Source organism: Carassius gibelio, chromosome A25, assembly GCF_023724105.1.
Source record: "Carassius gibelio isolate Cgi1373 ecotype wild population from Czech Republic chromosome A25, carGib1.2-hapl.c, whole genome shotgun sequence".
NCBI classification, from domain to species: Eukaryota; Metazoa; Chordata; class Actinopteri; order Cypriniformes; family Cyprinidae; genus Carassius; species Carassius gibelio.
The window spans coordinates 1,663,475-1,684,512 of NC_068395.1; the positions used below are offsets into that span (position 1 = coordinate 1,663,475).

A 21,038-nucleotide genomic window follows, 5' to 3' on the forward strand; every position below is an offset into this window, starting at 1 on the left:
CCTCGCCGGGCTCAGCCAATCGCAACGGCTTCAGCCTCATTAAGCGCGTACGATTGGTTGAAGTCGCCGTCGTTAACGTAAACCAGGAAGTAAGTTTGCTGGTCCTTGAAGGAATGTGGCGTGGAAAAAGAGCGGGGAGCAAACGTTAATCGTGCTAAAGCACACCACGACTAATCGATATGCTGAACTGTTGCTATTGGGTTTTAAAACCATATAAAAGGTAATAATTATACGCCCACCTTTATCTAATGTGAAAACTTTACACGGATAGCATTCATTGATTTCGAAGTGTTGTTGTCAGTGTTTTTTTTTTTACTCTACTAATGAACTTCTTGAGAAATCACACCTGTTTATGTGAACAGACTGTGAGCCGCTAAAAAATATAAAAAATATTTCAAACCAAATATATATATTTTTTAGCCAATGAGAAAAATGCTGGCTGCTTTTTAAACGTCCGGATTGGCTGATGCTTCCCTGGGGGCGGGGTTAGAAGAATATGTGGACTTGGGGGGGGGGGGGGGGGTACTTAATGATATGATACTTAAAGGGTTAGTTCATCCAATAATCAAAATTATGTCAATAATGACTCACCCTCATGTCATACCAAACCCGTTCATCTTCGGAACACAGTTTAGATTTAGTCCGAGAGCTCTCAGTCCTTCCATTGAAACTGTGTGCAAGAAAAACATCATCAAAATAGTCCATGTGACATCAGAGGGTCAGTTAGAATATACTACGACTTTATTCAGCATTGTCTTTTCTTGCATATAAAATGTCTGTTGAATACCCAAATGCTTATTTCTTTCAGTTGCGGGTGTCTTCATGCTTTCTGATGTCACGTGACGCCAGTTTACTCTCAAATGTGGACGTTCTGCAGATGTTTCTCATCGGCTCAGCAGCGGTTCCTATTAATTATTTAAATTGTTTAAATGCTTTGTAAACAAACTGTATAATAAAACTCAAAACATGTTAATTCACACAACAAAGCTGCATGCATTCTCAAAAAAACAAATGCTCTGATACTACTGTCGTCTGTAGAGTTGCTTTCCAGCTTAAATTAAATAAGTTGCATAACTGGTGAATTTCACGCTTTTATTTTCCTGTTTATTAAATGTTAGAAGCTGCTCTAAAGTAATCTTTACCCTCTTCAAAATAAAGATTCCAAAGGGGGAGTTCATTGAAGAATCATTTGTTATGTGATGCGATTTAAATTTTTCCTTTCTCTTTGGCGTGTTACAAGCTCTTGGTGCATGAAGAAGATCTGTATAGTTTCAAATCCAAAGAGATATTCTTTATCAAAGTTAAGATGTTCCACGCCCCACTAAAACACCTAATTTAAACACGGCCCCACATGTCTGCATCATGATGTGGGAAGATTTGCATAATGCTGCCCAAATGTTCACACAAAGAAAGAAGGCACATAACTTTGATTCTCGCTGTTGTTACCCGCACCATGTCGTGGAGACGCTATTTTGTTGTGAAAGCAAAACTACTTTGGTCTTCCAAAAGAGGACACAACGTTTGAAGGAGTATTTCTGTTCCAAAAATACTCCTTCCGGTTTGTCACAAGTTTCGGAAAGTTTTTTTCGAGTATGGCTCTGTGTGACGTTAGATGGAGCGTAATTTCCTTATTTGGGTCCTGAGGCACTTCTGCCGGAAGAGCGCGCGCTCCCGTATAGCAGAGCACTGAGAGCACAACAGACTTCACTGATCAGAGCGAGAGCGTCGCCAAATGTCACAAAAGGAATGTGTTTTTGGTTGCCAGGGCAAGACAACCCTGCACAGATTACCAAAAGAGAAACAGCATTAAGGGACCAGTGGATGGAGTTTATTTTTACAGAGCATCAATGGAGTTGTGCAAGTGTTTGTGTTTGTTCCCTGCATTTCGAAGATGCTTGTTTTACAAACGAGGCCCAGTTTGACGCTGGATTTGCACATCGTTTATTTCTTAAGGATAATGCAGTCCCAACGAAAAAGGGTCACGATTGTGTGTTGGAACCGCAGGCGGTGAGTAAAACTGCTTCAAATATCTCTGTGTTGTAATCTTAGCTATCGGCGTGTAAGCACATCAAGTAAACAACTTGCGATGTTGTCATCAAACTGCACTTTCCACATGTACAGCTTAAAAAAAAAAAAAAAAAAAAGACGATGACGACATAAAGTGGAACTTAGTCATTTTCCAGAACCGCTAAGCAAATATATACAGTTTCAGTACATACCACATAGAGACATCTATGCTGATGCTGCTCTTGTTAAATTTCAGCCTATGGATCTGATTCTGGATCATAAATATACGCTGAATCTGACTGTTAGCCATGGTTTGTTTTGGATGATGTTTTTTTTCCTCACGGTAATGTCACAGCTTCCAAACGCTCTCAACGCAAAAGTCTATTCGCGCTCGTGATTCTTTAGCTCCGCCCACACGTCACGCCTCCAGCCGGTCGTGTTTTTCCGGGAAAAATCGGTACAGACTATCTTTCTCTTATGAATATAATAAAAGTAAAGACTTTTTGGAGTTATGAAGGATGCAGTACTACTCTATAGGTACTCAAGATTACCAGGATATTGAGTGAAAACGAGCTTTTCACCCCCCTTTAAACCACAAACACATTTCATTACACCAAATATACAAAATAATGTTCTTTTTAGGAACGTCATATGACCCCGTTAACCATTTTTTCTTAGTATGAAGAACATTTTAAAAACCTTTAAAACCTTTTGAGCAATAAAAAGGTTAAATGGTTCTTTTCAAAACTGTTCACTGAAAGGTTCTTTGAGGAACCCAAAATGAATCTTCTTTAGCATCGCTGTGAAAACCCTCAATTGGAACCTTACTTTTTATTAAAGATGGTATCAATGTTAAAATCTCCTCATGAAACCATTAATTCCAACAAAACAACTTTATTTTTTGCAGTGTATTGCTAAATCGCTATATAAATGTGAGCTCCACAGAAAGATATGTAGAATTTGAATTAGAAGTATTTCATTCCTGTTGTTCAATACATTTCATTTCCCCTTTCCATCACATCATAATATATCATATTACACACAGCCATAACATTTAATGAAGAAAAAAATAGATTTTCTTTTATTCCATATTAAGTGGACAAATGTGAATTGCACTACCGTTATAATAAGGGTTATAATTGATAAGGTGCCTGAACTATACAAATTTTTTTTTTGCCAAAATAAAGCTGAAATAAATTTAATAAAAACATGCCTTAGCAACTAACTAAAATAAAGTTAACGTTAAAGCACTAAAATCAAAACTAAAAATATGTTTTTGAACCTTGCCAAACATTTATTGCCTAGAATCGAATACAAGCTAAATACTTAAAGAATAGCTCATACAAATATGGAAATATATATATATATATATATATATATATATATATATATATATATATATATATATATATATAAAGGTGAAACAAAATTTTATAGTCCCTAGGTTTTTATTTTTATTTTTTATTTTTAAGTAGTATAAGCTACATTATATTAAATGACCTAATATGAACTTTTTTGTTAATATTTTGGTGATAATTATTTTTAATTTTGTGTACAAATGAAACTTGTTTGACCAAGATTTAATTAGAAATTATTCATTGTAATTACTATAAATGTAAGGTAAAATAAAGTGCTTTGCGTTATGGGATACAATCCCATTTAGTGTGTACTGCATACTACACATTTTAGCAATATGTTGTGTATAGTGTGCATCCGGGTTCTTTATTAATACTGGAATAATATACAATAATAAAATAAGTATGTGAGTATTTCATTGAGACTCTTTCTAAACTCATAAATTGCATAAAGTATGAACAGTCCAGTTTAGAAAATGCTTGACACATGCACTAGATTGTACAATCATAATTTGACATATTATAAAGTTTACACGATTACTTATCATGTAAATATTGACAGACTGCAACGCATGCCACTTCACAGCTTTAATTCCAAAATAAAAGTCCCAGGGCAAAGACACACGTATTACAAATGTACCACATATAAATTAAATTAAGATAAAGACTGTTTTGTCCAACGAATACGTCACAAAATGTAATATAAAGTCATTAAAAAAGTAAAATAGGTAATATTAGAAAAAAAAAGAAGAAAAACAACAGCCACGCATTAATAAAATCACAATTAATGAAATGTAAATCGATTGTTTTGTATTAAATGTGAAATGTGTTTTGGTATCTATTTTAATAAGGAAATAATATTGTCGTTCGAAAGTTTCTGTCGAACTTTTATTGTGTAAAGCCGGAAGCGGAAGCGGTGTCCGTTGTTCCCTCCTGCTGTCCTTAGTGCTGTTCACTCCTGCTGTTTGAATGAGACCTTCTATATGTGATTAAATTAATATTCAGATACTTTAATTGGATAAAAGCAGTCGAAAGGTGAGATTTTATGTTTATCGATGCGTCTTGTTCAAACACAACATGAATATCGTGTGTTTAAATCAACCAGCTGTTACAATAACGATAAGCTAATCTGATAGTTGCGTTTACATATTTTATATGTAAACATATAATATGAATCTAATTAATAGAACTAATATTTAATTAAGAAACGAAACGTACAGTCTATATTTTATATTTAAAACACGTTTGCCTTCTTACTCAAAGAAGAATAATGTCATTTTTTAGCATTATTTATGTTTAGGCTGTTTATTAATATTTTTCAATCAGCTTTTATTTTTCTGTTTTCATTGTAATTGGTTTAAATATATTTCATTTTAATTGGTTTAAATATATTTCATTTTAATTGGTTTAAATATATTTTTGTTATTTTTAAAATATTTAAATGTAGCTTTTAAGTTTTTTTCCCTCACATAATATTTACATTTCTTTTTATTTCAGCTTTATTTAAATGACTGAAAACAATTATACCATAACACAAGCAGATACAATTAAACATAAAAAATAATTAAATATAAATATACTTCGTAATGAACTTCTTCCGTCATAAAATATTATGATAGTAATATATGAAAGCTGTTTGCTCCAGAGAGTAACGTTTCTGTTTGGATGCAATTTCAAATTACAGCAAAACCAATCAAAACATACAAATGACAAAAGTGTAATGTCACTATATATGTTTAAATAGAGCTTGTGATTTCATTTATACTCATTCTGATTTCTTTCATATTTCAGTCATGTCCTCAGACGCTGTGAAGAAGAGAAAGCCGAAGGTCATCCGAAATGAATCAGGAACTCCAGAGACCAAGCGAGGTCGAGCAGAAGGTGATCAGGTGAGAAGCTCTGCTCTGAAATGCATTGAGGAGCTCAAACCGATTGTGATACACTAACCTCAACTCATTCTTCTTCTCTTGTAACTCTTACATCCGTGTGCAGCTGAGTGCAGTCAGTTCTCTTGTCAAGTTCAGGAAGGTCAGGTTGAGGCAGGTGCAGGTATCCAGCATCTTCCTCTCATTTAGGCTTCAGATGTCTGTCTTTCTTGAGTTGTGTTCAGATGAGTTTCATGTGTTGATGTGAGACTCATGTGGCGTGTGTACATAGGTCACGTATCCAGCCGGACCTCATCTTATCGGACAGAGGAAGCCGTTTACAGTAAAGAATCAGGTTCCTGTGAGATCTGTCTGTCTCTCTCTCTCTCTCTGTCTCTCTGTCTCTCTCTCTCTCTCTCTCTCTATCTCTCTATGTCTCTCTCTCTCTCTCTCTGACAGCTGAAGGGTCCAAAATGAACACGTTCAAGCAAACAATATGAATAAAAAATTTAATTTGGACATTTTATTTCACAGCTTTCTAGGGATAATATTGAATGTAAGAATAATATTCTGTTTGAAAGTTAAATAATAATAATTATTATTACACATTTATGATATTCAGCCATCAAAATGAAAATATGAAGACTTAATTGTTAATAATAATAATAATCAAAGAAGTTAATTGTAATAAGTTTATATAATAATAAATAGCATTATTGTTTTACTGTTATAGATAAGTGTCATTATAACAAAAACAGTTTTTAAATGTTTAATATTGATTTATAATATATATGTTATTCATATGTCCTGTAAATAACAATAATGATATAATTATTATTGTAAATCATTTTAAATTGTAATATAATTTAATAAATAAAATTATATAAAAAAATTATAATAAAAATTGCTATTATTAGTTGTAGTAATAGAAATAATGATAATTAATTATTAAAAGTGGTTTTAAATAGATAATGTTAGTTATATAATAATAAAAAGCATTATTGTGATTGGCAAACTAGAATGAAGGATTAGTGTAATTTAAGATTAATTAAACTCGTCCACCATTAGCAGTTCATTTTGGATCCCATTAAATCATAAATGAATGCTGTTTTGGATATCCTGCTCCACTGTCCACACTTTTTCTGTTGCACTTTCGGGCGAGGAGGTTCACATCTCACAGTTTTGTAATCTCATCCCAGTAGAAAGTATGTGATTGGACTGTGTTAGGCAGGGTTGTGTGTGTGGTCTGGTCACTCACTGTGTGTGTGTGTGTGTGTTCCTCAGGACGTGCGTGTGTATAATGAAGAGGTGGAGCTGGAGGTCAGGGACCCCCAGCAGGACTACATGCTGTATAAGAACACGTGTGCCGCTCTGGCCAAACTGATGGCAGAAATCCAGGAGCTGAAAGCTGGCGGCGCGAAAGTCGGAGTGAGTTCCACATTTGCTGTGTGACGGAAAGTGTAGGTGAATGAATGAAGCTGAGATTTGTTTACTGCATCCTAGAGCGTGGAGATCGAGGAGAGACGCACACAGTGCAGCGTTCATTTCATTACCCTGAAGAAACTCAACCGCCTGGCACACATGAGACTGAAGAAAGGCCGAGACCAGACGCATGAGGTGAACACGCACACACACACACACACACACACACACATACACACACACACACACACATGTTTGTTTTTGTGTAAAGTGTGTTCATCCCATAGGTGTAATGGTTTTTATTCTGTACAAACTGTATATTCTATGGCCCTTCACCAACCCTACCCCTAACCCTAACCCTCACAGGAAACTTTGTGCATTTTTACTTTCTCAAAAAAACTCATTCTGTATGATTTATAAGTATTTTGAAAAATAGGGACATGGGTTATGTCCTCATAAGTCACCCTCTCCTTGTAATACCTGTGTCATACCCATGTCATTATACAGAGCTGTGTCCTGATATGTCACACACACACACACACACACACACACACACACACACACACACCAGTTCAGCATGGAACACTAATGAACTTCATACTCCAGTGTGCACACTTTCTAAAACACTGCATAAAGCAATATGCAACACTAAACATTTAAAACAATAGGATGCTACTTTGTTCTCACATTTTTTTTAATCATGTTTGGCTTTTTAAAATATTTAATCTGCTAATTTAAAAAAAAAATTGTTTGTATTGCATGTTTAATTTAGTTTTAGTGATTTTATGTGCTTTTGTCATTTGTATTATTATTTGTATTATTATTTTTATTTAGCTTTATTTATTTTATTTTAGTTCTTTAACTTTGTGTGTGTGTATATATATATATATATATATATATATATATATATATATATATATATATATATATATATTTTATAAGTCAATTAACACAAATTTTTTAATAGTTGTAGTTACAAATATTAACACTTGACATTTTAACTTATCCAAATTTGTGTTAAGTGCATTGTATACAAACAATGTATAGTGCAGAAATAGCAAATCTGATATCCCAAAGCATGTTTTATTTTCATTTGTGTCCAGATTTCTGTTTAACATGTTTGTTAACTGATTGTTTCAACCAGTAATGTTTGTCTGACTGCAGGCAAAGCAGCGAGTGGATGTTCTTCATCTGCAGCTGCAGAATCTGTTGTATGAGGTCATGCACCTGCAGAAGGAGATCGGCAAATGTCTCGAGTTCAGGTGAGCTTTACACTGCATTACCAAGCCTTGAAATGTCAATGTGAATAAACATTTTTCTAATCAGGCTCAGCTATAAAAACTATATCATCTGCTGGAATACTATTGAATTCTTCTTGTTGTTTGTTTCAGGTCTCAGCATGAGGAGATCGAGCTGGTCAGCGAAGAGGAGTTTTTTCAGGAGGCTCCGGCTGAGATCTCACGCCCTCATGTGACCCGTGATGACCAGCACCAGCTCACGCTCGCCCGCCTGGACTGGGAACTAGAGCAGAGGAAGAGGTAACACACACCAACAGCTCACTATCAGCCTCTAAATCCTGAGCAGGAGATGTTAAGATGTTGTTTCGTCGTGCAGACTGGCGGAGCAGTATAAGATGTCTCTGGCTAGAAAGGAGAAGATCCAGAAAGCCATTGAGCAGAAGAGAGAATATCTGAGCAGCCTTCAGCCTGGACTGCAAAACATCATGCAGGTGCAACGCTAGATTGGCATAAATGCTAATATCTGTATTCAACGTGTAAAGTCGTGTAATGTGAACTAGGCTTTAGAGACAGGAAGAGACAGGCTGATGAATCTCTCTCTCTCTCTCTCTCTCGTGTGCAGGCGTCTCTCCCAGTGCAGGAGTATCTGGCGATCCCGTTTGAGCACATGCAGAAGCAGGCCGAGGTCGCCCGTCACCTGCCGCCCCCTCTGTACGTGCTGTTAGTGCAGGCGGGTGCGTACGGACAGGCTTGCGGTAAGACTAGCATCTCGTCTCTCAGAGAGGGGCACCTGTGAGAACTTCAGTTCCTAGGGCCCGATGAAATCTGGGTTATTTTTTCCCATATTACGTTTTATTTTTTTTTTCAAAATTCAGGTTTAAATTTTTCTGAATTATAATTTTTATAAAAAATTATATATATTTTTTAATTTTTCTGGATCATTATTATTATTATTTTTCCAGTTTTCTTTTTTCTGGATTACATTTTTTTTTTCGTTTTTAATTTTTCTGTATTACATTTTTTCCAGTTAGAATTTTTCTGGATTACATTTTTTTCCCAGTTTGAATTTTTCTGGATTACAATTTTTTTTTTTTTTTTTTTTCTCGGTTTAAATTTTTCTCATTAGTTTTTCCAGATGTACTGCTGCCATTAAACTCCTTTTTAATGGTTACATTTAATTGTAATAATAAAAAAGAATGTCTAATTAATTAAAATCATAACATTTTCACAACAATTTCTAAAAGTTTTAACAAAAATTACATGTTTAGGGTCCTATGAAATGTTTTATGTTTTATTGTTACCTAATTGTGTTTGAGCATGTCTAATTATTTAAATGCATAAAAACAACTTAATTTTTTTTCTTCTTAAAATGAAGGCATAAAACAAAATAAGGCAAATAATTATTGAAAACTAAGCACAATTTATTTTTTGGTAAACAAAGGGAATTTACTATAAAAAATAAAATATGTAAGAAATGTTGATTATTCCTTAAAGTTTTTTTAGTAGTAGTAGTAGGCTATGTACATTCTGCTGAACATTTCTAGCAAATATTTGTCTATAAATTAAACAAGACTTTTATTTTGACGGGTTGCTGTGAATACCATTACAGTTCTGTGTATGCGATATGAGGCTAGTTTTACGGTCAAATGCTCATGAAGTGACTCTCAGAACAGGTCCAGAGATGTTGTTCATGTGTTTACATCCTCATTTAGTGAGACGACAGATGCTGAAATGTGTGTTTGATAAGCGAAGTCGCGCTTCTGCACCATTCATTAACACAGACACATAAAACATGCAGGATTCATATTTAAATAGACTTTTCCAGCTTAATATTTACAGGTACTAGTCCATATCATGATTTGATGTAAGTGCAATGACCTGCTTTTGACAAATTACGTGACATTCCACGTTAAACAGTAAAATCTGTTTTTATGATTGGATTCCGTCTGCGTTTTCTGCATCGTGGAAACAATAGGGCACTAAGTTCCTGATGCATTCTTGGTTTATTAGACCATGCAATTATTCGTTTCAGACAAGAACCTGTCCGTGAGCATCAGGGGAGATGTGGATGAGGCCAAAGCTCTCTCCAGGCCCCCGGAGGACTCACAAGGTACCTCTGCGTGTTCGCTTTACGAGTCGGAAGAGTGTGTGATCAGTGGAGTCTTACGTTTTGTGTGTTTTGGTCTCAGATGATGAAAGTGATTCGGACGCTGAAGAGGAGCAACAGAACACAGTCAGACTCGATTTTAATCTTCTTCTCCAGTACGTCATCTCATCTCATTGAATAGGTTGTGAGCTAATGTACTGATTTAGCATCTGTCTCTGTTCAGAAGCGCCGGCGCGCGACTTCAGGTGTTCAACTGGATGACAAGCGTAAAGAGATGCTGAGACGCCACCCTCTGTCTCTCTGCGTGGACCTCAAGTGTAAAGGTGTGTGAAAGCATGAATAGATATAGTTGCTCACAGAGGCTGTACAAAATCACATTAAAATTTGAAATAAAATTGTGAAATATTATTATAATTTAAAAGAACTGTTTACTATGTGAATATTTTGTATAATGTAATTTATTTCTGTGATGCAGCGCTGTATTTTCAGCATCATTCCTCCAGTCTTCAGTGTCACATGATCTTCAGAAATCATGATAATATGATGATTTGCTGCTCGAGAAACATTTCTGATTATCATCAATGTTGAAAAGTGTTGTGGTGCTTTATATTTTCGCGGAAACTGTGATCCAGTTTTTCATGATTGATAAATGAACAGAAAATTGAAAAGAACTGCATCTTTACTGTCACTAGTGCATCCTTGCTGAAAAAAATATTCATGTAAATTAAGTTATTAGGATTTGATTTATTTATTTATGAATGCTTTATAGGAATATAACAAAGTAAAAAAATACAATTTAAATTTAAATAAATGCAGTTTATATGAATAATTTATATTATATTGGAAATCTTATTTTTTTGTGGCAGATATAAAAGCTTTGTTTGTAATAAAAAAAAATTGTTATTGGTGTCCCTGGAGCACAAAAGCAGTCTGAAGTCTCTGGGGTGTATTTGTAGCAATAGCCAAAAATACATTGTATGGGTCAAAATTTTTAATTTTTCTTACATGCCAAAAAATAATTAGGATATTAAGTAAAGATCATGTTCCATTTAGATATTTAGTAAATTTACTAGTGTAAATATATCAAAACTAAATTTTTGATTAGTAACATGCATTGCTAAAAAATAATTTGAACACTTTTTAAAGATGATTTTCTCAAGATTCCGATTTTTTTGCACGCTCAGATTCCAGATTTTCCTAACAAACCATACATCAATGGAAAGATGATTTATCCAGCCTTTTTCAACAGTACTTGTATTCTCTTCCCCCAGACGGCAGCGTCCTGCATCTGTTTTTCTATTATCTCATGAATCTCAACATCCTGACGGTGAAGACCAAGGTTTCCACGACTGCGGATCTGTCCGGAGCCGTCAGCGCTGGGTCAGTACGAAACCTGAATCAAAGTTCACACAGGTTTGTTTTCTAACACCTTTAATGCTTCTGTCACAGAGAGCTGCTGAACTCTGAGAGTCTGCTGAACTGTCTTTATGCGTCCGATCACGGCAAAGAGACGCCCAACCCTGCCAACCGCTACCAGTTTGATAAAGTCGGGTAAGGTTGACATGAAAAAGCCTTCGCTTCTGATATGGCATTAAATGATGAATATAATCAAATGTCATTTTCTGTGCAGGATCACTACGTTTGGGGATTATGTGTCGGATCTCGGACATCCGTATGTTTGGGTGCAGAAACTGGGCGGCCTGCAGTTCTCCTCTGGTGGTGCACAGGTGTCTGTTACATCATGCAATGTTTTTTTTCTTCTTCTTTGTACATTCACAGAACATTTTGCATGGGTGTTTTTGTTAAACTACTTTATGCTTTGTTTGTAAATGAGTCTTGAATGCACAATATATCTTAAATGTTTCCAAAAATCACATTTCTGCTGGTCTTAGAAAGTCATAATTGACAAATTAAGGACTTAAAATGCTCTTAAATCGGAGCAGAACGTCGCCATAAAGTCATGGCATTAAATATTGTATGCACAGCAAAAAATTGTGTTTTTTCACAATGCAAATATCTAAACATCTTTGCATCAAGATGCAGTTACTTGAAATGCACAATAAAGATATGAAAGCAGAATTAAGTGAGTTTATGTGGAAATATCCGTCAGTGGGTTATGAAAGCATGTTTTTCCTTAAAAAAAAGCTCACTTGCACATATTCCTGTTTTAATCACAAACACGATTTTAATCATTAAAACAAGAGATTATTTTGCTCATTATGCATGAGTCTTTACACATTTGCATTGGAAAACATGACATAAATGCTGAGAAGGAATGTCACTATTTCAGCATGATCAGGAGTAAACTTATTTCCACGCTTTGCTGTTATTGCCGTCAGTGTTGTAATGTGATGAAACGTGTTTGTTTCAGTCGGGACTGACAGGCAGCGCTCTGAGCGCCAGTCACATGGAGAGGACCATGAAACTACTGCGAGGAAGACTGCAGGCTCGACTGGCCCTACACAAACAGTTCAGCTCACTGGGTATGAGACAGACCATATTAGTGCAGTATTATATATCCGTATTTTTTGGACTATAAGTCGCACCTGAGTATAAGTCGCATCAGTCCAAAAATACGTCATGATGAGGAAAAAAACATATATAAATCGCACTGGACTATAAGTTGCATTTATTTAGAACCAAGAGAAAACATTACCGTCTCCAGCCACGAGAGGGCGCTCTATGCTGCTCATTGGTAGACTACAGGAGCAATAGAGCAGCATAGAGCGCCCTCTGGCGGCTGGAGACGGTAATGTTTTCTCTTGGTTCATTTCTCTTGGTTCATGTCAAATTAATTTTGATAAATAAGTAACAGGACCAGCCAAACTACGAAAAAAAAGTGCGACTTATAGTCTGGAAAATAAGGTACATACACTTACTGAGCAACAAATTTCTGATTCATGTGACACCTGAAGACTGGAGGAATGATGCTGAAAATTCAGCTTTGCATCACACAAATTACATTATAAAATGCATTCAAATAGAAAACAGTTATTTGTAATTGTAGTAATATTTCACAATATTACTGTATTTTTCATCAAATTAATACAGTTTTAATAAATATATCACTAGAGTCATGAGGCTTTTGGTTGCTGCTGTCTGTTTAGTCGGTTGCTTTGCCAATGCATTGGGTTTGTTCTGTTCCAGAGCACAGCATCATACCCGTCTCCAGCGAGTGCCAACATCTGTTTCCTGCTAAAGTGGTTTCTGGTCTCATGCGCTGGACCCTGATGAGCCATCAGGAGTTCACTGTATGTTTCTATAAATAGGGATGTTTCGCATCTCACATTGACATCATGCAGTGCACGTTTGCTTTGCATTCAGTTGGCTACTTGAGTGAAATTCAGTGATCTCCATGTGTCTCTTTGTTCTGCAGGAGCTGGGCTTCGTGCAGCATGTGTTGAAGGCGGGTCTGGTGCATGAGACCGATCTGTTCTTCATGGCAGCTGTAGAGAGAGGAACAGGTGGGAACTGTGCTCTTGTGTCACACTCTTCTCTGTCCACATGTCTGGTTTGCAGCTTCTTCTGGACTAAAACCACCCACTTGAGAGCATGTGACTGACATGTACAGTGGCCATCCACAGTTTTCATGTGATGTTTAGAGTGACGCACAGATCTGAAATCAGTCATATCTCGTTATCTAGTTACTAGGTGTCTCAAATCAAAGTCTTCACCAACAGTGTTTTTATTAACTAAAACCATTAAAAATCTATTGAAAATATTTAAACGTTTTTTTTTTTATTGAAATAATTAAGTATTAAAATTTGATGAAGAATGGAACTTAAAAAATTTAAAATGTTGCATAGATTAAAACCTTAAAAAATTGAATTATTTAAATATAAAAGTTATTTTATTTCAGCTATTAAAATTAAAAAAACTGAAACCAAAAAACTTAAAAACTGTAGACATATTTAAAAATAAATAAATGGTAAAAAGTGGCAAAACACAAAAAGATTACTAAACATTTAATTAAAATGAAAACAGAATTCATAATTTTAACAAAAGTTATTATATCAGTAATACGAAGATAAAACTATTGCATTGGCAACTAAATGAAAGAAAATAAACTACTAAGAAAAATTACTAAAATAAAAATGTAAGATAAATAGGACAAAAGCACATGTAATTACTAAACTTTAAAATATTATATATAAAAATATATATAGAAAAATCAAATAAAAAAATTAAGAACTATAATACCATATTAATCATATTTAAATAACACTGTTTCATTGTCAATTAAATTCTAAATGAAATACAATTTTAATATTTAGTGCTACAATTACTAAAGCTAAAACAATAAAAATAAAAAACCCAGTTATTCGGTATATTAATAAATGCTATAATATTGTATGAACGTTGCTGAAGTAACACTGTTTCACAGATTGATTGACGTGAGAATCATAAACCCATCATAAGTTCCCCACTGTCTGGTTCTGTCTCAGCTCGTCTGCTGGCTGCTGTGGTGATGAACCCGCGTTACCCTGAGGTCGCGCCGCTCTTCTCTCTCTCGCTGCACTGGAAAGGAGAGCGCAGCGGGCGCACCGATGATAACCTGCGGGTGAGAGAGAGCCTCACTGCTGCTCAGGTGTTTTCAGTGTGAAAGTATTCTCTTAATGATGTGTTTGTGATGCGCAGGCGATGGAGAGCGAGGTGAACGTGTTCCGCTCCGAGCTGCAGGGGCCACGTCCGGGTCTCCAGCTCCTGACCAATCAGATCCAGCGCTTGTGTGTGTGTCTGGATGTGTATCTGGAGACGGAGAGTCAAGTGTGTGACGGGTCTGAGGGACCCAAGGAGTTTCCCCGAGAGAAGATGTGCTTGCGCACTGCCAGGTAACACACTTCAAAAGTGTCATCTCTGGGTCTCTCCTGCTCACCAAGGCTGCATTTATTTCACCTAAAATACAGAAAAAAATTTAATATTGTAAAATATTATTACCATTTAAAATAATGGGTTTCTATTTTAATGTATTTTAAAATATAATTTATTTCTGTGATGCAGCCCTGTATTTTCAGCATCATTCCTCCAGTCTTCAGTGTCACATGATCTTCAGAAATCATGATAATATGATGATTCCATTATCAATGTTGGAAACAGTTGTGCTGCTTAATATATATATACATCACATCTTTACTTTTGAATGGTAGTGTATATTGTGACAAAATATTTCTATTTTGAATAAATCAAAGATTTTATTCAAAGAATCCTGAAAAAAGTATCACAGGTTCCAAAAAATATCATGAAACAAAACTGTAATAAATCAGTATGATTTCTGAAGATCATGTGACACTTTAGACTGGAGTGATGATGCTGAAAATTCTGCATTGAATCACAGGAATAAATTATATTTTAAAGTACAATAAAATAGAAAACCATTATTTTAAATTGCAATAATATTTTACAATATTACTGCTTTTTTCTATGTTTCTGATGAAATAAACGCAGCCTTGATGAGCAGAAGAGATTTCTTTTAAAGACATTTGAACAGCAGTGTACACTGAGGAATGATGCAAAATGATTGTTTGCTGAAAGTTAATAATGCAACCCATTGTGTTTCAGTAATGTGGTGTATTTTTGGCTGAAGCTTACATGTAAATTATTGCAAATTCAGGCATTTTCCCCAATCATGAGAAATGCATTGATAAATCGTGCACATTAAGAAATGTTTGTTTTTAGAAATAACAGTTTTACATTTTGATTCCATGATACATTTATAGTTGTATTTAACCCAGAATATGGTGAATAATTCCCATGTTTTTCGTGGATGCAAATTAGTGGTGTTCATGTGAAATCTCATGTGTTTTTCTCAGGGGTCCGAGCCGTCTGAAGCCCTTCAAGTACAACCATCCTCAGGGCTTCTTCAGTCACCGCTGAATCCGGATGAGGATGATCGAGACTGCTGTAGTGTCATCAGGAGGGGCTGAAATCCCTCTCTCATTCTGTTATCTAGCTTTTATCTCTATTCTTTAACCCATGTTTCTCTGTTTGCACATATAATGTGAATTAGAAAATAAAACACTGATTTTGATACGAAAAACAGCTGGTTGATGATTTCAATTTTTTTCGTGGTATTACCTGTATGAATTGTTTTATTTATTTTATATAATGCTTTACCATTTTTATTATATTTGTATTTATTTGATTATATAATTATACACATTTAAACATATTGTATATATACACGTATATGTATGCATTCACTTTTTTCACATATAATTTTTTTAATTACTTTTTTATTTTTTTTATATAGAAACCTTTTTATAAAAAATACCTAAAACGATATGAAGGTATTAGTTGAGCTTTATCGTAAATAATTTATTAGAGACTTTTATTTTGAAATCCTCGACGATTCTCGGTCACGTGACCGTAATTAACAAAAAGTCTGCCAGACCTGTCTGTCCACGTGACCTCTGCTGAAGATCATGAACATTTATATCGCAGATTAAAAATATTAGACCCATATCTGGTGAGTGATTGGATTTACTGCAGGGAATAAAATCGACAACTTTTTTTTATCTTGACCCTCTCGTGCAGCACAGGTGCATTTGCGTCACATTAAATGAATAAGAATCACTTCTCCAGAAACAACCATTCATATTTCTTCAGTGATAGTGTGGTGGTACCATAGTAAGGTGTTGATATCAAATGCTCTCTGATTATTTTGATCTGTCTGTGATGTTCCTAGATCCAGCAGGTGGAGGTGAGACTGTGCAGTCCGCTTGATCATCATCTGTGATGTGTGTGAGCACTAACACTGAATGTGTGCTTGTGTCTGAAGGTGAAGGCGGCTGATCGTCTGGTGCAGGAGCGGGGTCTGCTGGTGACGGACCCTCAGTGGAGGCACATCGTGAGAGAGGAGAAGAGCTTCTGTCCTCAGTGTGTGTCCACATGACACTTTACAGGTGTTTACTGTGCTCGGATACATCACACCTGTGAGCCACATCTAGCTATCTGTCTGTCCGTCCGTCTTTCTGTAAGTCTGTCCATCCGTCTGTCTGTCTGTCTGTCTGTCTGTCCATCTGTCTTTCTGTCTGTCCGCCTGTCCATCTGTCTGTCTTTCTGTCTGTCTGTCTTTCTGTCCGTCCGTCTTTCCGTCTGTCTGTCTGTTCATCTGTCTTTCTGTAAGTCTGTCTGTCTGTATTTATGTCTATCTCTCTTTCTGTTTGTCTGTATTTCTGTCTTTCTGTGTCTGTCTGTCCGTCTGTGTCTGTCCATCTGTCTGTCTGTCCGTCCGTGTCTGTCTGTCCGTCCGTCCGTGTCTGTCTGTCCATCCGTCTGTGTCTGTCCATCCGTCTGTCCGTCCGTCCGTCTGTGTCTGTCTGTCCATCCGTCTGTGTCTGTCTATCCGTCTGTGTCTGTCTGTCCGTCCATCCGTCTGTCTGTCTATCCATCTGTCTGTCTGTCCATCCGTCTGTGTCTGTCCATCCGTCTGTCCGTATGTCTGTCCGTCCGTCCGTCTGTGTCTGTCTGTCCATCCATCTGTCTGTTTGTCTGTCCATCCGTCTGTGTCTGTCTGTCCGTCTGTGTCTGTCCATCAGTCTGTCTGTCCGTCCGTCCGTCCGTGTCTGTCTTTCCGTCCGTCTGTCTGTCTGTCTGTCCATCCGTCTGTCTGTCTGTCTGTCCATCCATCTGTGTCTGTCTGTCCATCCGTCTGTCCGTCCGTCCGTCCGTGTCTGTCTGTCCATCCGTCTGTGTCTGTCCATCCGTCTGTGTCTGTCTGTCCATCCATCTGTCTGTCCATCCATCTGTCTGTCCATCTGTCTGTCTGTCCATCCGTCTGTCTGTCTGTCTGTCTGTCTGTCCATCCGTCTGTCGTCTGTGTCTGTCCATCCGTCTGTCTGTCTGTCTGTCTGTCCATCCGTCTGTCTGTCTGTCCATCTGTCTGTCTGTCCATCCATCTGTCTGTCTGTCTGCCCATCCATCTGTCTGTCTGTCTGCCCATCCGTCTGTGTCTGTCCATCCGTCTGTCCGTCTGTGTCTGTCTGTCTGTCTGTCTGTCCATCTGTCTGTCTGTCTGTCTGTCCATCCGTCTGTCTGTCCATCCATCTGTCTGTCTGTCCATCCGTCTGTCTGTCCATCCATCTGTCTGTCTTGTCTGCCCATCCGTCTGTGTCTGTCCATCCGTCTGTCCGTCTGTGTCTGTCTGTCCATCTGTCTGTCTGTCTGTCTGTCCATCTGTCTGTCTGTCTGTCTGTCCATCCGTCTGTCTGTCCATCCATCTGTCTGTCTGTCCATCCGTCTGTCTGTCCATCCATCTGTCTGTCTGTCTGTCCATCCGTCTGTGTCTGTCTATAATTGTCCTTCTCTTCGTATCTATCTATCCATCTATTGATCCATCTTTCGGTCTCATCTCTCAGTGGAAGTCTCATGGATATGACATTGCGAAGGTGTTTGGTCCAAAGCTGACGTCGGTGTCTCCGGTGTGGCTTCAGCTGAGACGCAGGGGACCGGAGAGCTTCCACATCACCGGTCTCCATGACCACGATCCCGGTCTGATCCCTTCTCTTTCTTTGTAAAACAATGATGCTTTATGGAGAAAAATAGTCACATGATTTTCTATAGACACTAACAACGCTGGTCTTCTCCCAGGCTGGGTCAAAGCCATGAGGAAGGCCAATAAAAAAAACAAAATACGTGAGTAGAGATTTAATGTTGTCTGAGACATGAGCTGGGTCTAGCTGACAGCATCATGTTCTGTACGTGTGTGTGTGTGTGTGAGTGTGTCAGTAATATATATATATATATATATATATATATATATATATATATATATATATATATATATATATATATATATATATATATTTAGTTGGTTTAGTTGAAGTCTTGGAGTTTTCATCATACAGATGATTATCAGACAGTTTTTCAGAAATCAGATAATGATATTCTGATATGAGGTCTGTATTGTGTGTGTGTGTGTCACAGTGAGCTGGTGCATCTGGTCACACACCTGTGTGAGACTCTGAAGGCTGGGAAGTTAACCTGCGTGCTGGTCATCCCTCCTGCGGTCACACCGGGGTAAAAGAGAATTCATTCTTTTTCTATCCCAGCACTTTCTTCTGCTTTGATACTGCTTCCATCAGCACCTGTCTGTCGTGTTCAGCTCTGGTCAGTCTGGCATGTTTGGATGGGAGGATTTTGAGAAACTGGCTCCTGTGGTGGACGCGTTTAGTCTGATGACGTATGATTACTCTGGACCGGGCAGGTCAGACACACACACACACACACACACACAGTGATCCTGATGCCAGTTTTTAGTGATTTGCCTTTCATAGATTTCTGTGTCAAAAGAAAAGGAAACTTAAAAGGAGACTGACATATTTGATCTTGCAGTCTTAGGTATCTGGGGTATATTTGTAGCAATAGCCAAAAAAACATTGTATGGGTCTAAATTAGCGATTTTTCTTTTATACCAAAAATCATTAGGATATTCAGTAAAGATCATGTTCAATGAAGATATTTAGTCAATTTCATACCGTGAATATATCAAAACGTAATTTTTGATTAGTAATATGTAATTACAGTTAGTAATTACAACTTTAAAGATGATTTTCTCAGTATATTTTTTTTTTTTCCTCCCTCAGATTCCAGATTTTTAAATAGTTGTATCTCAGGCAAATATTGTCCTAATAAACCATGCATCAATTGAAAGATTATTTATTCAGCTTTCAGATGATGCATAAATCTCAATTTTGGTTTTGTGCTCCAGGGTCACAAATGTCTAGTGGCGATCAACCATTAAAATCATCCATGTACATGAACCATCCATTAGCATTGCACATTTTCTTTTTGAAATACTTCGGTTTTTTTCGGTGAGTGTTAAGGTGTTTGATTCAGGCCGGGTCCGAGCGCTCCTCTGGCCTGGGTCAGAGAGTGTGTGCTGCAGCTGGCTCCTCACAGCGAGTGGAGACACAAGATCCTGCTGGGAATCAACCTGTACGGCCTGGACTTCAGCAGCTGGGCGGCAGGTGCACGCTCCATTCACTGAAACACTCACTTATACAAAGTACTGCTGTCAGATGGAATTACATGCGCTATTTATTTGTTTATGATTTATTTTAAAATCTAAAAATATTTTGCAGTGTTATATATAATAACAAAAGAATTATATAAAATAATTTGATATTTAAAAAAAAATATTTGCAATAGCAATATTTTTACCTTTAGTAAAAAAAAACAAAAAATTATATTTGTATATTTAATAACCGTTAAATGAAATATAAACAAATCTGATTTAATTGCCCATATATGGGTCAACGATGAAAAAGCATTTAAGCATAAAGTGTAATTTTACATTTGTTAAACTTGCCACCATCCTAGGTTTTGTCCATTGGTCAGTAATAGTTTTTTACTCATTTAAAACACAATAAAATGTAATATGCTTAGTTTTTCTTTTATATGTTTTAATATGTACAAGTCAGAATAAGCATGTTGTTTGATTTTTTACATAACTATTGTGTTACACTGAATTACATTATTTAAACAAAATTAAAAAAATAAGTTTTTAAAAGAATGTTAGATAATTAGGTTAATTAGGGAAAGCAAATATCCATTTCCAAAAGCGCCAACATTAAATAACATTTCAAAATTGAAATTGAAAAGTTGCAATTATTCCATCCATTAGAAAATGCTTATATATATATATTATAATTTTATTTATCTTTATCTTAGGTTGTCATTTTTATTTTTAAACGGGTAGGGTCAGTTTGACTATACACTGATAATAAAGGTTGAGGACTTAAAGGAAAAGGACTTCAATTATATATTTTGAACACCCGCTCATAAAGAAAATGTCCCGGTTCCCATTTCCGAAATCTGATTACCGTACTGTAAATATTCATGTTCATTATGGGATGTTTTGAGTCTTACTCTGGCCACAATCAGACATATAGGTTTAGATGTAATTATAGATGCTTTATATCACCAAATGGACTGTTTTACCTTGTTTATAAATACTGACCATTAACAAGCAATAATGGCAATACTAACGCCAATAATAACCTGGTAAACACATACTGAAATGTCTTAAGTTTATTGAATTTAT

General features: G+C 36.3%; 2 protein-coding genes across 8 annotated transcripts; both read left to right on the forward strand.

The window, feature by feature from the left end:
- The first annotated feature begins 92 nt into the window (after positions 1 to 92).
- LOC127946928 (THO complex subunit 5 homolog) lies at positions 93 to 16,031 on the forward strand. Of its 7 annotated transcripts, none has more exons than XM_052543742.1 (22): positions 93 to 220; positions 5,154 to 5,251; positions 5,355 to 5,411; positions 5,520 to 5,582; positions 6,512 to 6,655; positions 6,731 to 6,844; positions 7,814 to 7,911; positions 8,041 to 8,187; positions 8,264 to 8,378; positions 8,510 to 8,642; positions 9,920 to 9,997; positions 10,077 to 10,120; positions 10,218 to 10,317; positions 11,266 to 11,374; positions 11,444 to 11,545; positions 11,625 to 11,721; positions 12,366 to 12,477; positions 13,142 to 13,245; positions 13,371 to 13,458; positions 14,440 to 14,555; positions 14,633 to 14,826; positions 15,805 to 16,031. In XM_052543742.1, the coding sequence occupies exons 2-22, from the start codon at positions 5,156 to 5,158 to the stop codon at positions 15,866 to 15,868; spliced, it is 2,175 nt and encodes a 724-aa protein (XP_052399702.1). In that variant the 5' UTR covers positions 93 to 220; positions 5,154 to 5,155; the 3' UTR covers positions 15,869 to 16,031. The 7 variants fall into 7 exon arrangements, with proteins under 7 accessions (XP_052399702.1, XP_052399707.1, XP_052399709.1 ...); XM_052543743.1 differs by lacking the exon at positions 93 to 220 and adding an exon at positions 4,242 to 4,397; XM_052543744.1 differs by lacking the exon at positions 93 to 220 and adding an exon at positions 4,251 to 4,397 and having other exon boundaries at positions 5,355 to 5,405.
- Positions 16,032 to 16,275: 244 nt separating this feature from the next.
- Positions 16,276 to 20,929, forward strand: LOC127946879 (chitinase domain-containing protein 1-like). The gene is made up of 6 exons (XM_052543703.1): positions 16,276 to 16,281; positions 16,680 to 16,694; positions 16,773 to 16,870; positions 18,920 to 19,012; positions 19,098 to 19,199; positions 19,832 to 20,929. The coding sequence occupies exons 1-6, from the start codon at positions 16,276 to 16,278 to the stop codon at positions 19,980 to 19,982; spliced, it is 465 nt and encodes a 154-aa protein (XP_052399663.1). The 3' UTR covers positions 19,983 to 20,929.
- Positions 20,930 to 21,038: the final 109 nt, after the last annotated feature.

Excerpts from the sequence above, each read along its gene's own strand:
- LOC127946928 (XM_052543742.1), top strand. The coding sequence starts at position 5,156 with ATGTCCTCAGACGCTGTGAAGAAGAGAAAGCCGAAGGTCATCCGAAAT. Across the intron at positions 11,546-11,624 it reads TACCAGTTTGATAAAGTCGG|GATCACTACGTTTGGGGATT; the intron begins GTAAGGTTGACA and ends TTTTCTGTGCAG. Across the intron at positions 13,459-14,439 it reads AGCTGTAGAGAGAGGAACAG|CTCGTCTGCTGGCTGCTGTG; the intron begins GTGGGAACTGTG and ends GTTCTGTCTCAG.
- LOC127946879 (XM_052543703.1), top strand. Across the intron at positions 16,871-18,919 it reads GAGAAGAGCTTCTGTCCTCA|TGAGCTGGTGCATCTGGTCA; the intron begins GTGTGTGTCCAC and ends TGTGTGTCACAG. Across the intron at positions 19,200-19,831 it reads GATTACTCTGGACCGGGCAG|GCCGGGTCCGAGCGCTCCTC; the intron begins GTCAGACACACA and ends TGTTTGATTCAG.